This window comes from Acomys russatus, chromosome 22, assembly GCF_903995435.1.
Source record: "Acomys russatus chromosome 22, mAcoRus1.1, whole genome shotgun sequence".
NCBI classification, from domain to species: domain Eukaryota; kingdom Metazoa; phylum Chordata; class Mammalia; order Rodentia; family Muridae; genus Acomys; species Acomys russatus.
Window position 1 is genome coordinate 24273457 of NC_067158.1, and position 15832 is coordinate 24289288.

Here is a 15832-nt window from a genome sequence, read left to right on the forward strand (position 1 = left end):
ATTTCTTGTTCTCACAAATAAGTAAGTGCTTTACTTATAGACTGTCTTTAACACCTGCATGCCTTTACTGGATTTCCCTGTTTTTTGTTTTGTTTTGTTTTTTGAGATAGGGTTTCTCTGTGTAGCCTTGGCTGTCCTGGATTCACTTTGTAGACCAGGCTGGCCCTGAACTCAAGAGCATCCGCCTGCCTCTGCCTCCCGAGTGCTGAGATTAAAGGCGTGTGCCACCACACCTGGCTTGGATTTGCCTGTTAACACCGTTAGCAATTTGCTTGGTCCGTCCGTCTGTCCATCCATTCATCATTTTTTCAAGACAAGGTTTCTCTGTGTAGCCCTGGCTGGCCTGGAATTCCCTCAGTAGACCAGGCTGGCCTCAAACACAGATCCACCTGCCTCTGTCTCCTGAGTGTTGGGATTAAAGGCGTGCACCACGACACCTGGCATCACTTGTTCTCTTCAGATAAAGCTTTTTTAAGCACTCAGGGGTTAGCTGCTTAAGTTACGATCCCTTACTTGTATGCTTTAGTGCTCACTTCTATAGAATGAAGATACTCTCTTAGGATTTATTTTACGTGTATTTATGTGTAACACGTGTGCATCTGTGTGTGGGTACCTGAAGGGACTAGAAAAGGGAGGGCCTCAGATCTCCTGGAGCAGCAGTTCTAGGTGGCTGTCACTTGACTGACGTGGACCTAAGAACTGAACTCTACTCTTGCAAAAGAGCCACACAAGCCCCTTGCCAGCCCTAAGAATGAGCATTTCTTCCCCCCCCCCCCACCACCACCAAACACACACAGGGTTTCTCTGTGTAGCCTTGGCTGTCCTGGACTCCCTTTGTAAACCATGCTAGCCTTGAACTCACAGAGCCACTAGCCTTTGGCTCTCCAGTACTGAGATTAAAGATGTGTGCCACCACTGTTTGGCTCACAGAAAATAACTTAAGGACTATTTTCCATTCTCTCAAAGATAGTGACTATTCAAGACCAGGATCATTTCTGATGGAGAAAGAAGCTGTCACACAGTGAACACTCTGGGCAGTAATTGACTCCTTCCTGCAGACTCTAGCTGAGAAGGTCCCCAGCTGTACAGACTGCATTTATCAGTAACTCTCTCAATCCCAGTGTGGCAGCACAATCCTTTTAAGCATTCTACGCACTGAAGAGCCAGAGGCAGGCTCATCTCTGTGAGTTCTAGGCCAGTTTGCCTACACAGCAAGGTTCAGGCTGAGCGCAGGACTACATAGTGAAACTCTATCTAAAAATAAACAAAAAACAAAAACAACTCCCACTGGGGAGGCAGAGGTAGGCAGATCTCTGAGTTCAAGGCCAGCCTGGTCTACAGAGTGAGTCCAGGACAGTCAGAGCTGTTACACAGAGAAACCCTGTCTCAAAAAACCTAAACAAACAAAAACACCCTTCAAACTCCAATTTTGTTCACTGACCAATAATATCCTTTACTTTCTGTCCCTTCCAACAGAGGCTGAGCCACACTAAAATCAGGTATCTGGTTGTCATATTTCTGTCTCCCTTAATCTGGGTATTGCTACAATTCTTGCTTATGGGGACGTAGATAATTTCTAAAAAGTACAACCTAATTTTGTTTCTGTTTGTGGGTACAATGTAACACAAACTGGCTTCATACTATCTTTTCACCTCACCCTCCTGAGTATTTTAAGTGTTCTTTGTTTAATGTTTCCTCATGACGTAGGATAAGCATAAGAAATAAGAAATAAATGCTTTAGCTGGGCAGTGGTGGCGCACACCTTTAATTTCAGTGCCCAGGAGGCAGAGGTAGGCGGATCTCTGACTTCGAGGCCAGTGAGTTCCAGGACAGCCAGGTCTGCAGAGATAAATCCTGTCTCAAAACAAACAAGAGATACAGCCTTCTTAGAAAGTCACCTCTGGGTGCAATATGTCCAGCTGCTGAACAATTAATGACAGTAATTCTGATCACAAGGTCAAAGTGATCTCTAGTTTAGTTACTACTTTCCCATTTGGAAATTAAGCCTGTGATCTGTGGGGAGACACCTTAAAATCACTCAAATATCTGGGTTTTTATTTCAAAGTTCCACCTAACTTGGTGTCTGTGATTCTTGCCCTCATTCTTCATTTTCCAGTCAGAGCCATTTTCCCTTATTTCTAGTTTTCTTAACATCTCTGATGCCCTACACTTTTTTTTTTTTTTTTTGTAAATTTGAGACTGGGTCTCTATGTAGCACTGGCTGTCTTGGAATTCACTATGTAGACCAAGGTGGCCTTATACTCACAAAGATCTGTCTCTGCCTCCAGAGTGCTGGGATTAAAGACCTGTACCACCACATCCAACTAGAGTCCTTCCTTCATTCATGAATATCCTTAATTACTTTGCCCAAATTAGTCTCAGATTTTGCCAGTGGAAACTTCAAGCAGGCTATTTGCCCAAACTTTTAGGGAAACAATCAGTGCTTTCTATAGGATGTAGCTGCACACACTTGGAAACCAGGCACTCATGAGGCTGAGACAGAAGGATTATCAGTTTCAGGCCAGCCTAGGTTACATAATGGAACCATGTGTTCAAAAGTAATAAACACATAAATAAATAAATAAATAAATAAGCAGGCAATAGTGCCTTTCTGCTTTATCTTGGCCCAACCTGTCTCACCCTAGAGCCATCATTTCTATGAGCACCTCTAGTTCCTTAAAGGGTGGAATGGTACAGGAAGTCAAGGCCCAGGAGCTGGGTATATACCCTCATTTGCTTGTAATCTTACGTCCTTTCACCAGAATCACAAAGTATGTGCATCTGTATATGCATTTATAAACTACTAATATATGAGCCTGCTTAAGTAAATGAGTAGTCACAAATTCTATTACCTCTTAATAGAACACTAGCTTACTCATTTATAGAAGGAAACAAATTACACTTCAGTTCATGAACTTTTGTATGAATACAATGCTCTAACTGCTTTGCAGAACATGGCAGGTCCCACTACCAAGTGACCTTTGCAAAGAGCACCTTCTCAGCCCTGAAAGACAGTGCATGATGCATCTTGGGCTAAAAATGGAGACCAGCTTTGCTCTCCCAGTCCACAGTAATCATTGCACTCAAGCAAACCATAGATTCACAAAGTGTCTTTGTAAGATGTGTGAAGCCTCTAAATGTTTCAGGACAGCAAACTGCTCTATGACCAGAAGACTCCATAGTCTTAAAAAAAAAATCAGGCTATCTTGTCTAGGTATGACAGCGTATACCTGCAATCCTACCACTCAGGAGGCAGAGGCAGGAGGAACACTGAAATCAGCCTGGGCTACACAATCAGATCCGCCTCAAAAACTGAGACTGAACCAACCAACCAAATGATGACAACAAACCATCCATGGTATCATCACACCTATAGCATACAGTCTGAATGTATTTGGGATTCACTGATAAATTACTGGGTTTTGGTTTGTTTTGTTTTTTTCAGACAGGGTCTCACTGTGTAGCTTTGGTTGTCTTCCAACTCACACAGATGCACCCGCTCTGATTACTGAGTACTAGAATTAAAGACGCATGCTACTACCATCCACCAGCAGAAACTCTAAGAGCTATAGTTTACAGCTTTCTGCTTTTGAGTAAGGGGGTAGTGAGGAGAGGTTGGAATGTAGCTTAGTAACAGAAGGAAATAAGAAAATACCAAATTGTAACTTTTCTACTATTAAAAGTAATTCAAAAAATTTTTTGTTTTGTTTTGTTTTTTTCTGAGACAGGGTTTTCTCTGTTTATCCTTGGCTGTCCTGGACTCACAGTGTAGACCAGGCTGGCCTTGAACTCACAGCGATCTGCCTTCCTCTGCCTGCTGAGTGCTGGGATTAAAGGCGCGTCTGCCACCACGCCCAGCCAAGTTTTTTTTTTAAAGACTTTAAAATTATGTATATAGTGCTCTACCTGCAGGAGAGAAGAGGGCATTAGATCACATTATAGATGGTTGTGAGCTGTGTTGTTGCTGGGAATTGAACTCAGGACCTCTAGAAGAGCAGTCAGTGCTCTTAACCTTTGAGCCATCTCTCCAGCCCCCAATTCAAAGATTATTACAAACTTCTTCTCCAAGTACAAATACCCTATTTTACAATATACTTCACACTTAAATGCATGTATCAGCAAATCAAACAACAAAAACAAAATAAAAAACCCCACCAAAGAAAAAGAAAGAAAGAATCAACCACCACAACAAGAGGTGCTTTGTTTCTAACACCTATCCTCAGAAGATAAGGAGTTAAGTACAAGTTACTGAGTAACAGTATTTTAGCATATCCACAAACACTTAAGAGAACATGGATGTGGTGCTGCATACTTGTAATCCACATATGGGGGGGAGGCGGCACTAGAGTGTGAGTTTGGAGCCAGCTTGGGCCACAAGATTATTGTCTCAACAAATCACCATCACTGTCAAAAACCCAAAGCAACCAACAAGTTCACACACACAAAACAAAAAAAATGCACCTCTCCCAAACAAGCAGCAATAATACTCAAATTAAAGGAGCTGAAGAGATGGCTCAGTGGTTAAGAGCATTGGCTGTTCTTCTAGAGGACCCGGGTTCAATTCCTAGCACCCACATGGCAGTTCACAACTGTATGTAACTCAAAGTTCCAGTAGATCTGACTCCCTCACAAAGACATATATATGTAGGCCTTACACAGAATGTACATTACATTTTTATTTAAAAAACCAAAGCAAAACTCAAATTAACATAGTTAACAACCAGTTTTACAAAAAGTAAAACAATGGGGCTAGTGAGATGGCTTATCAGGTAAAGGCTGATTTCAATCCCTGGCACCTACATGGTAAAGGGAGCGTTGATTCCCATATGGAAGCTCTGGCTCCCATACACGAGTGCCACCAGTATGCACAAGCAAGAACCCAAAGAAGCGATTACAACTGAAACAATACTCATGTGGGGCATTAGTTTTTGGTTCTTTTGTTTTTTAAGTGAAGGTGGTGGGGCACAGGCCTTTAATCTCAGCACTGAGGAGGCAGAGGCAGGGGAAAATCTGTGAGTTCAAGGCCAATCTGGTCTACAGAGTGAGTTCCAGGATAGTCAGGGCTACAGAGAATCCCTGTTTCAAAAAAAACCCAACCCCCTCCCAAAGAAATATAGACTGCAGCTAATAACAATGTACTAACACTGGCTCTTTAATTATAACAAATGTACTATATACTAACATAGTAAGATGCCAATAGAGAAAATGAAGTGAGGGGCATATAGGAAGCCTTTATGTATACAAAAGTAAGCTAAAACTGTGCCAAAGGGCAAGGGCTATAGCTCAATGTTTTGCTTGGCCAGCATGTGGAAAAACATGTAAAAATAGTGTGGAATATATTTTCAATTCTTCAAAAAAGTTAAACGACGTCATGCCCTCCTCAGTAGATTAAAAAAAAAAAAGTCAATCCCAAAATGTACACACAGATGCTCATAGGGCAGCTCACAACAGCGAAAGAATAAAACAACACACGTCTATTATTGAATACACAAAACATGGCAGTCACTCAGCGGAATATCACTTCACAATGAAAAGGGCAAAATTATCTTACACAAGCTGGAATACAACAGAATTAAATAATGGGGGAAAAAGGGAGGTAAGAATGAGCCTGGAGAAAATTACACTAACTGAAGAAGACAAAACCTACAATTCCATATATAAAAAATGTTCTGAAAGGTAAATCCGTATTGACACAATGTAGATCAATGGTTGCTAGACACTTAGGGGAGAGGACAGTAACTGAAATCAGTAGAGTTAGTTTGGGGATGAAAGTGATCTGACAGTGGACAGCCATGCATAGGCATAAGGTTACTATGTAATTCAAATGCTGATTTCTGTACCCTCTCCCCCTGTATTTGGTTGTAATCCTTGTTCTGAGAATATCCTGTCTCAATGCTGTATAAACACTCCCCCCCAAGAAAAAGCTTACAGCCAATTACTGAGCAGGGAGAAAGAATAGGATTGGACTTCCTGCCAGGCAGGGGAAGAATTGGAGGAGGAAGTAGGGGACTCTGCCATGGGCTGAAGTCTAGGAGACAAAGAGATTTAGCTGAGCAGGGAAAACCTTCAAGTGCACTTATCTCAAGGGGTTTACACAGGGAGGAAGCCAGACTAGTCTAGAGGGTTAAGAATAGAGTAATTACTGCTGTTGTTGTACTTGATAAGCAAATAATATACTCTCAATTATTTGGATGTAGCCAGGTTAAGAGAAAAACTGGAAAAAAAAAACCCACAAATTTATAAAAACAATTCTAACAGTGATGACAGTTATAAAGCTGTGATTTCACTAGAAATACCTGAACAGATTTTACATTTAAATACACAGTAGCCGGGCACAATGGCGTACATCTTTAATCCCAGCACTTGGGAGGCAGAGGTAGACCAGACTAGCCTGGTCTACAAAGCAAGTCCAGGATAGCCAAGGCTACACACAGAAACTCTGTCTCCAAAACAAAACAAAACAAAACAACAAAAAGTTACTTCTAGCCAGGCTTGGTGGCCCACGCCTTTAATCCTAACATGGGAGGGGGGACGGTGGGCAGAGGCAGGCAGATCTCTGTGAGTTCTAGGTCAGTGTGGTCTACAGAGTGCGTTCCAGGGCAGCCAGGGCCACACAGAGAAACCAAGTCTCAACACAAAAACAGAAGAGAAGAAGAAGAAGAAGAAAAAAAAAGCTGAGTGACAGTGAGTCACCTCTTTAATTCTAGCACTCAGGAGGCAGAGGTCAGCCTGGTCTACTGAGCAAGTTCCAAGATAGCCAGGTATAGCTGGTCTTTGCTACTTTGTGGGTTCTTCTCCCCCGACCCCCTTCAACCCCTATCACTAGATAGGAGAAAAAGAAGGATGGGGGTGGGGGAGAGAGAGAAATGCTTGAATCTAATTTTTTCCCTTCTTGTTTCTTCTTTGAGCACAGACTACTAACAAACCACAACCAACCCCCCTGAATGACCAACAACCACAGAACCCACCTATGGGGCCACTAGCATTTATATACCTTCTGAAAAATTCCCAGAATTTCAAACATTACACAATTGCAGAAATTATCTGCAGCTGGCAAAACCATGCCTCTGCTAGAGCATGAGGCAAATCATAGTGATCTGATGTGGACAGTTCAAAGCAGGTCCATCTCCTCACACTTGGGATTAAAACGAAAACCTATTCTTACAATGTTTCCGTGGTTTTTTTTTTTTTTTTCCCCCGAGACATGGTTTCTCTGTGTATCCTTGGCTGTCCTGGACTCGCTTTGTAGACCAGGCTGGCCTCGAACTCACAGCGATCTGCCTGCCTCTGCCTCCCAAGTGCTGGGATTAAAGGCATGCGCCACCACGCCCGGCTTGTTTCCCTGTTTTTTTAAAGAAGCCAACATACCAGAATTGTCACTACAGCCAGAGAAACCCTATCCTGAAAAACAAAAACAAAGACTGGTGTGGTAACACACGCCTTTAATCCCAGTACTCGGGAGGCAGAGGCAGGCAGACCACTGTGAGTTTGAGGCCAGCCTGGTCTACAAAGTGAGCCCAGGACAGCCAAATACACAGAGAGAATCCTGTCTCAAAAAACAACAACAAAAAATCCAAACAAACCAAGACAAAAAACAAAAAGAAACAAAAGAAAACAAACAAAAAGTCAAGCAAAAAAAAAAAGGAAAGAACAACCCTGAAGAGCTAATGTTCTTGGGCTGGGTGCAGTAGAGATCTTGCATAGTATGAATGAAGCTTTGGGCTCAGTACCATGATTGAAAATAAACTAATGTAGCACAGTTTATTACCCATCACTACCTCTGTAAGTTCAGGGCAGCCTGGTCTACATAGTGAGTTTGAGGACAGCTCAGACTACACAGAAAGACTGTCTCCAAAAACAAAACAAAACAAAAAAACCCAAAACAAACAAAAATAAAAAACCAGAAGAAAAAGAAATTAATGCCTTAAATTGAGTATGTTTCTCAAAGCATGGCCCAAAATCTGTCTGGATATCTGGGTGGGCAAAAACCTTCTTGCAGAGTTTAGAGTTTAAATGTACTATATTCCAGCAATGTCCAAGACATGTAAGACACTACAAGCTAAAATCAAAACAGCTAAAGCAGGACGCTGTGGCGCACACCTGTAATCCCAGCATTCTGGGAGGAAGAGGCAGGTGTATCGCTGTGAGTTTGAGGACAGCTAGGGCTACACAGAGGAACTGTCTTGAAAAACCAAAATAATAATAAATTTAAGAAGAGCTCTTAATGCCAACTATTCCTTTAAAGGGACCCACTTTACAGGTATTTTCAAAGAAAACTTTTGATTTTGGCTAAAGATAAAATCCTTGATTCCAGCACTGAGGAGACAGATGCAGGCAGATAGATGAGTTTAAGGCCAGCCTGTTCTACAAAGTGAGTCTAGGACAGCCAAGGATACACAGAGAAGCCCTGTCTCAAAAAGCAAAAACAAACAAAAAAATCCTTGGAAAGGGTCCACACTACGAGGCAATGCTTGCTCCTCCTCAGTATTTTATCAGAATGTGAGAACACTGTTCTGTAGACATTACACAGACTATGGGCCAAATCTCTGAAATCATCATTGATGCCAGAGGGTTTAGTAAAGGACTTCCCACTTTTGGTTACTAAAATCTGACCAGGCAAAAACAAGCTACTAATTAATTGCCCAAGAACCACATACCCAAGAAAGCTGCATTAGCCTCCCTTAGAAACCTTATCAAGCTTCCCAAAACAGTCTGGGAGATCCTAGTACAGACACCCACTCTGGTAACCAGTGAAGTCTGGACAGAACTCCAAAGCAACAGTGGAGTGGCCAAGCTCCTCATCCAAATGCCTTCTCCCAGAACCCTACAGAGCAGCAGCATTATCCTTCTGACATTACAGAAAAATCACATGTGACACTACAGAAGAGGACAAAAGATGACTATTTTTTGTGATATGACTTTGATTCTTTTTGTTGTTGTTGTTTGAGATAGGGCTATTATGTATCACTGGCTGACCTGGAACTCATTATTGTAGACTAGGCTGGCCTCAAACTCACAGAGATTCACCTGCCCCTGACTCCAGAGTGCTGGAATTAAAGGCCTGTGCCACCACACACTGGCTCTGAATTTGATTTTTTATTTTGTTTTTTTTTTTTTTGTTTTGTTTTGTTTTTAGAGACAAGGTTTCTCTGTGTAGCTTTGGTTGTCCTAGACTCACTTTGTAGACCAGGCTTGCCTCGAACTCACAGCGATCCACCTGCCTCTGTCTCCCAAGTGCTGGGTTTATTTTGTTTTTCAAGACAGAGTTTCAAGACAGAGTTCCTTGGCTGTCCCGGACTCACTCAAACTCACAGTGATCCACCTGCTCTGCCTCCCGAGTGCTGGGATTAAAGGCATGTGAATTGAGGACAGCCAGGACCACACTGAGAAACCCTGTCTCGAAAAACAGACATTAAGAAGTTCAGTATAGGGCTTGGCGTGGTCGCACACACCTTTAATCCTAGCACTCAGGAGGTAGAAGCAGGTGGATCTTCGTGAGTTCAAGGCCAGCCTGGTCTACAAATTGAGTCCAGGACAGCCAAAGCTACACAGACAGAGAGAGACTCTGTCTGGAAAAACCAAAAGTTCAGTATAGTTAAGGTGTTTCTCCTTTTTAAACCAAGACTTTATTGTATTGTTAAGTTCAAAGCACTCTATAAGTGACCTAGGCTCTCCCAAGAAGACCCTTGTCCTGATACCAGCCATTAGCTAGAGGCCCACCTCTGATCTTTTCTCCTCCAGTCTCTACCTCCCATGTGCCCATCAGCCTTCTTATGGCCAGTGAGTGTCCTAGGTCAGGGACAGGAAGCCATGCTGGAGTTCATACCGAGGAAATATGGACATGGGCTCAACTGCAGCATAATCCCTGTCTCTGGCAGTTTCAAGACTGGAATCCTCACCTGATCCCTGCCACCCAATCACACAAGTGTCACAGAACATCTGGGTGCAAACATGTACTTATCTACATATTTCACACAGGGTCGGGGACAACAGCCTTTCACCCAAATACTACAGTTTACACCCAGTAGTCACACTTCCAGAAAAACGACCAAGCTGATGCTTTCCTCCACTTATTTAGTTCTCAGTGAGTCAGAGCAAGTCTACCGCTTTAACTAATTTCCATGAAGTACCTACACATTACTACTTCATTTGCAACAAAGCTTACTTTTGTATAGCGATGGGGGGATTTGGAGGCGGGCAGCTTCTTCAGGTCAAGGAAAGCAACCCCATTTTCTGCTTCATCCCCACGTCTCTTCTCCATGGCTTCTTGGTGTACAATGTTTTTGCACCTGGAGGACAAAATTCAGCACAAAGCTGTCAATAAATATTGACAATAAATATTCAGGAGCCTTAGCTGCTTATGAAACTGAAACTTTACAGGGTGGGAGGAGAATCTAAAAAGTTTTGTTTAAAAAAATCCACCCAAAAACTATGGCGTGAGCCAGAACTAAATTGGAAAGAGAACCACCTGAAGTTTTCAGAGTATCCACAGCATAAGGAAAGCAGAAGTGGAAGGGGCCGACTCAGGCTACAGCCTCTAATTATCTTTAATACAAAGAGAAACCAAAATAGCCGCTGCCACCCACTAGAATCAACCTGGCGGCGGCGGTGAAGTTTCCCGGAGTTGAGTAGGGGCAGGACTGGTTAGGCTGCTGGGAAGTGCCTGTCACTTGTCAATGGATGGCACCAGCTGCCCCTTATCACCCCCGAGTAAGGAGCTGGGGAACCGGGCCGAGCGCACCTCTCTCAGCAAGCCACACCTGTGGCCGGCCATGTGAGGGGCGTCCGCGGCGAGGAAAGGGGCCGGTGCGGGCCTCCCTCTGGGAAACTCCGCGTCTTAAACCAACCCTTGGCCCCTCACCCAGGCCCTAGGCTAGAGGCCTCCTCGGGAAGAAGGGCAGGGATGGTACTCACAGAGGGAGGCGGGCCGGAGGGAGCAGGGGACCAAGTCCACAGGTCGGCCGCCTAGAGCCGGCGCAGGCCCGCCTGCTGCCCGCCAGCCGCCCGCGCACCTCGCGCCTGTGCCGCCCCCCGCGCGCACCCTGCCGCCCGCGCTCCCGGGGCAGCGCGCCGTCCTCGCCCGCAGGCCGGGGCCCCGTGCTTGGCCGTACCCTTGTTCGGAGCGCCCGCCGCCGGGCGTCCCCCCGCGCCCGCTCCAGGCCCGGCGTCGCTGCCCCGCGGCCTGCGCTTGCGCCTCCTCCCGCCCGCCCCCCAACCCGCTCGGGCTGGCTCTCCTCAGCCGCCGTAACCGCGGCCCGGCCCTCCGGCGCAGCTCTCCGCCTCCTCCCCCTAATAACCCCCGTCGCGCACCGCGGGGCCACAGGCACCGCCCTCGCAGTGCGCAGGACCTGGGGTGTCCGCGGCGGTGCCTCGTGGAGGAGCCGCACTGGACGCCGCGCTCCGTCTCTCTCGGTTCTGCGTGGGCCAGACGGCGAAGGCACACTATCCCGACGGGCACGGCGGGGGCCGGGAAGTGCTCACGACCCGAGCTGTGGGAGCCAGCACCCGAGCGCGCAGGCGGCCGCCGTGGGCAACTCAAGGAAGGGCGCCGTGTTCCCACGCGTCATGAGGGGCGGAGCCAGCAACGCGCTGTCCCGGACCCGCGCCACGCCGGCGCGAGCGGGGTACTCTGGGTGGATCGGCTGGTTGCTGTCGGTCACCTGGCTGGGCCACTCCTCGGGTTGGGCAGCAGGGGCCAGTTAGGACAACATTGTTGTGTTCTGTTTGTTCACTGGTGGCGTGATCTAGGTTAAAGCTCTGAACGCCCAGATTTTTCGTTTTCTTTTTTTCCTCCTAAAACTGTCCTTAGAGTTACTAGGAAGAGCATTAGCCATAAGGGCTGGCTCATTGTTAAAAAGCAAGTTTGTTACAATTATTTTTGATCCCATGTGAAGGAAGTTGACAAGTTAATTGAAGTCAGTAACCTGAATCTCGCTTTACCCTGCACGGGAAGGGAAGAGTTAAGTATCTGGAGGAAGTTAGATGGCCGGTCGGACGCTTAGCCTTTACCCAACAACCGAAACTCAACTGACGGAGGATACAGATACGCAAATAAGTGAATAATCTAAGAACTGCGGCTCTGGAAAGGTCACTTGTGAGCCTGATCTGCAGGAGTATGCTGAGCTGTTTCTGCACGGTGGGACTGCCCAGAGTTGATGGCTTTTTGGCTTGGAAACAGGCAGTTGCTCTTATTTTGTTTGTCTTTTGTTTTGGTTTTCTCTAAAGAACAGCGAGGCTGAGCGTGTTGGCCTAAACATGTGATCTTAGTTTTGGGGAGCTTTAGACCCCGGAGTTAAAAGCCAGCGTGGGTAGCATGACATTTGGACATCCTTTACTTGGGAAACTACTTCCTTTTTATTTCTGTGAGCCTTGGCAACACAAGTAATTACTTTTCCGTTTGTAAGGCTTAATAAAGTCTTTCTGACAAACTATCTTTTGTGACAGATTTTAACTATGTAACCCTGGCTGGCCTCGCCAGTGCTGGGACAAGCAGGCGCGAGCCTCCAGAACTGCAGACGAGGGACAGAGAAACATTTCGCCTGATTCTCCGTTGCTGTATAGGCTGTGTAGAGTTAGGAAATGTATTTATCTTTAACTTGGCAATGAGGGGGGGAAAGCTTTAGCTAATCTGCACAAGCTTTCCTTGAAAAAATTAATATTTCTTACGCAAAGACGCATTGTAGGGAATCAGCAGTGGTTGGTTTCCTTATTTATTTATTTATTTATTTATTTATTTATTTATTTATTTGCGTCAGGGTTTCTCTGTGTAGCTTTGGCTGTCCTAGACTTGCTTTGTAGACCAGGCTGGGCGTGGCGGCACACTCCTTTAATCCCAGCACTCAAGAGGCAAAGGCAGGCGGATCACTGTGAGTTCAAGGCCAGCCTGGTCTACAAAGTGAGTCTAGGGCAGCCAGAGCTGTTACACAGAGAAACCTTGTCTCGAAAAACCTAAAATAAACAAACAAATAAATAAATAAGCCATACACCAAAGCAGAGGATTAAGCCAGTACTTTGCTCCCAAATTTATAAATTGGGTAGGTGTCAACAGCTGTTCTCGGCTTCATTCATCACCTTAAGGACTAGGAGCTAAGACCCTTTAAAGGATCCCTTATTCACGTCCTTGGAAGTCAAAGGTGCTATCACCTGGCACTACAGAGCTCTGAAACACATGTCCTTTTTATTGTTTTTAATATTTCATTTTATACGTATGTTTGAGTGCTTTGTGCGTATGTATGTACATGCCTGGTGCCCTCACGGGTTAGAAGGCGACTCATCTGGAACTGGAGGTGCAGATGGAGTCCACATGTGGACGCTGGGAACTGAACCTGAGTGCTGTGCAAGACCAGTGCAGCCACTGAGCCGTCTCTCCCACCCGTACGTGGAGTCTTCCTGATGTGTGGGCACCACATGTGTGCCCACTGCCCTCAGAGGGCAGAGGTGGGTAGCAGATTCCCTTGGAACTTGAGCTACAGATGGTTTTGAGCCACCGTGTGGATGCTGGGTACTGAACTTGAGTCCTCTGGGAGAGCAAGTGTCTTTATCTGCTGAGCCTTCTCTCCACCTCCCTATCCTTGGCCTCTTTTTTTTTTTTTCCCCCGAGACAGGGTCTCTCTGTGTAGCTTGGCTGTCCTGGACTCACTCTGTAGACCAGGCTGGCCTCGAACTCAACAGCGATCCACCTGCCTCTGCCTCCCAAGTGCTGGGATTAAAGGCGTGCGCCACCACCACCCGGCTATCCTTGGCCTCTTAACATGGGCTGAGCTTCAGATTTCAAGAATGACTATCCAGATAGTAGCTGTGTGATTTGGGGGATGGGGGGTGGCTTTGTTTGTTCCATGCTTCGACTTGAACCCAGGACTTTGTATACACTAGGAAGGGGCTTTATCGAGAGACATACATGCCAGCCCTGCATTGCCTTTTTTTTTTAACCTTGGTCTTGAAATCATTGTTACTTTTGCTGTATCCCATATTCTGTACCTTATAAAGGACTCCCAAAAACTGTATTATATACTTTTTTAGATGGGAGAAATGTCAACTTGTATGTGTTAAAAGTGCCACAAGCCATATATGATGTCAGTGCTTAAGAAATTGTTGCTGGAGCCGGGCGGCACACGCCTTTAATCCCAGCACTCGGGAAGCAGAGCCTGGCGGATCGCTGGGAGTTCGAGGCCAGCCTGGTCTACAAAGTGAGTCCAGCATGGCCAAGCCTACACAGAGAAACCCTGTCTCGAAAAACAAAAACAAAAAAAAACAAAAAAAGAAATTGTTGCTGGATGATGGAGAAATGGCTCAGCAGTTAAGAGCACTGACTGTTCTTCCAAAGGTCCTGAGTTCAATTCCCAGCAACCACATGGTGGCTCACAACCATCTATAATGTGATCTGATGCCCCCTTCTGGCCTGCAGGTGTATATGCAGGCAGGGCCCTATACACATAACAATAAATAGATCTTTAAAAGAAAGATTGTTGCTGGGGTTGTAGAGACGGCTTGGAGGTTAAAAGCACTAGCTGTTCTACCAAAGGTCCGGAGTTCAATTCCCAGCATCCATATGGTGGCTCACAACCATCCCATCAATAATGAAATCTGGTGCCCTCTGATGGCCTATAGGCATACATGCAGTCATAATACTGGATAAATAATAAATAAAATAAATTGTTGCTATACCTGTTGCTATACACTTAATACCTGGAACTAATTTCCTGAGCCCTCTTGTCTATCCTAGTTCGGGCCTACTCTACTGGGGGTTCTCAATGAATTGTAGAACTGTATCCTCATCTCTCTTCATTCTTTCCTTTTTTTTTTCTTTGTCTTTCTATATCCTTGGCTGTCCTAGACTTGCTTTGTAGACCAGGCTGGCCTTGAACTCACAGAGATCTGCTTGCCCCTGCCTCCCAAGTGCACAGGATTAAAGTCCTGTGCCAACACACCCTGAAAGGAAGGGCTTTAGTAAACTTCTTTCAATCTGTGGAAAAATTTGGCGCTTGCTAAGCTGTGTTTCTTTGTTTTGATTTTTGAGACAGGGTTTCTCTATTGTTTATCTCTGGTTGTCCTGGAACAAAGTTGGCCTTGAACTCACAAAGACCCATCTGTTTCTGCCTCTTTAGTTCTGGGATGAAGTTCACTACTAGGCCTAGCTACAACATTGGTTTTTTTGTTTTTGTTTTTGTTTTGTTTTGTTTTGTTTTTCGAGACAGGGTTTCTCTGTGTAGCCTTGGCCATCCTGGACTCACTTTGTAGACCAGGCTGGCCTCGAACTCACATCGATCCGCCTGCCTCTGCCTCCCGAGTGCTGGGATTAAAGGCGTGCACCACCAACATTGGTTTTATACAAAGGAAATACTTCATGAAGTGCTAGACACCGAGAAGGCTGCACTATTTATTATTCCTGGGTATGGTGTTTGAATGAGAATGGCCACGCAGGCTCATCCCCTGCTGGTGGAAATGGCTGGAAAGGATTAGAAGGTGTGGCCTCGTCGTAGGACCTGTGTCGCTGGGGCTAGGCTTTTAAGTTTGAAGACTGGCACCTTCCACAGTTTGCCCTCTCTGCCTCCTGCTTGCAGATCAAGGTGTGAGCTCTCTCAGAGTGGTTGCAGATGCCTGTAATCCTAGCACTTAGGGAGGCTGAGACAGGTGGTCTCTCTGAGTTCGAGGCCAGCCTGGTCTACAAAGTGAGTCCAGGGCTACACAGAGAAACCCTGTTTTGAAAAACAAAAGCAAACAAAAAAATTTATCCCCAGAAGTTTGGTTTTCTCTAAAATACAAATTTATTTTGTTGGCTTTTTTTGAGACAAGGTCTTGGTTTTTGTATCATTGGTTAGCCTAGAACTCTCTA

The 15832-nt window shown here is 45.4% G+C and overlaps 1 protein-coding gene across 1 annotated transcript in view; it reads right to left on the minus strand.

Moving 5' to 3' along the window:
• Positions 1 to 11013, minus strand: part of Eif4enif1 (eukaryotic translation initiation factor 4E nuclear import factor 1) — a 41651-nt gene extending 30638 nt beyond the window's left edge. Inside the window, exons 1-2 of the mRNA XM_051165286.1 lie at positions 10915 to 11013; positions 10166 to 10289 (exon numbers count right to left, since the gene is read on the minus strand). Of these exons, the coding sequence (XP_051021243.1) occupies positions 10166 to 10261 (96 nt within the window). The 5' untranslated portion in view covers positions 10262 to 10289; positions 10915 to 11013. The remainder of the gene's footprint in view (positions 1 to 10165; positions 10290 to 10914) is intronic.
• Positions 11014 to 15832: the final 4819 nt, after the last annotated feature.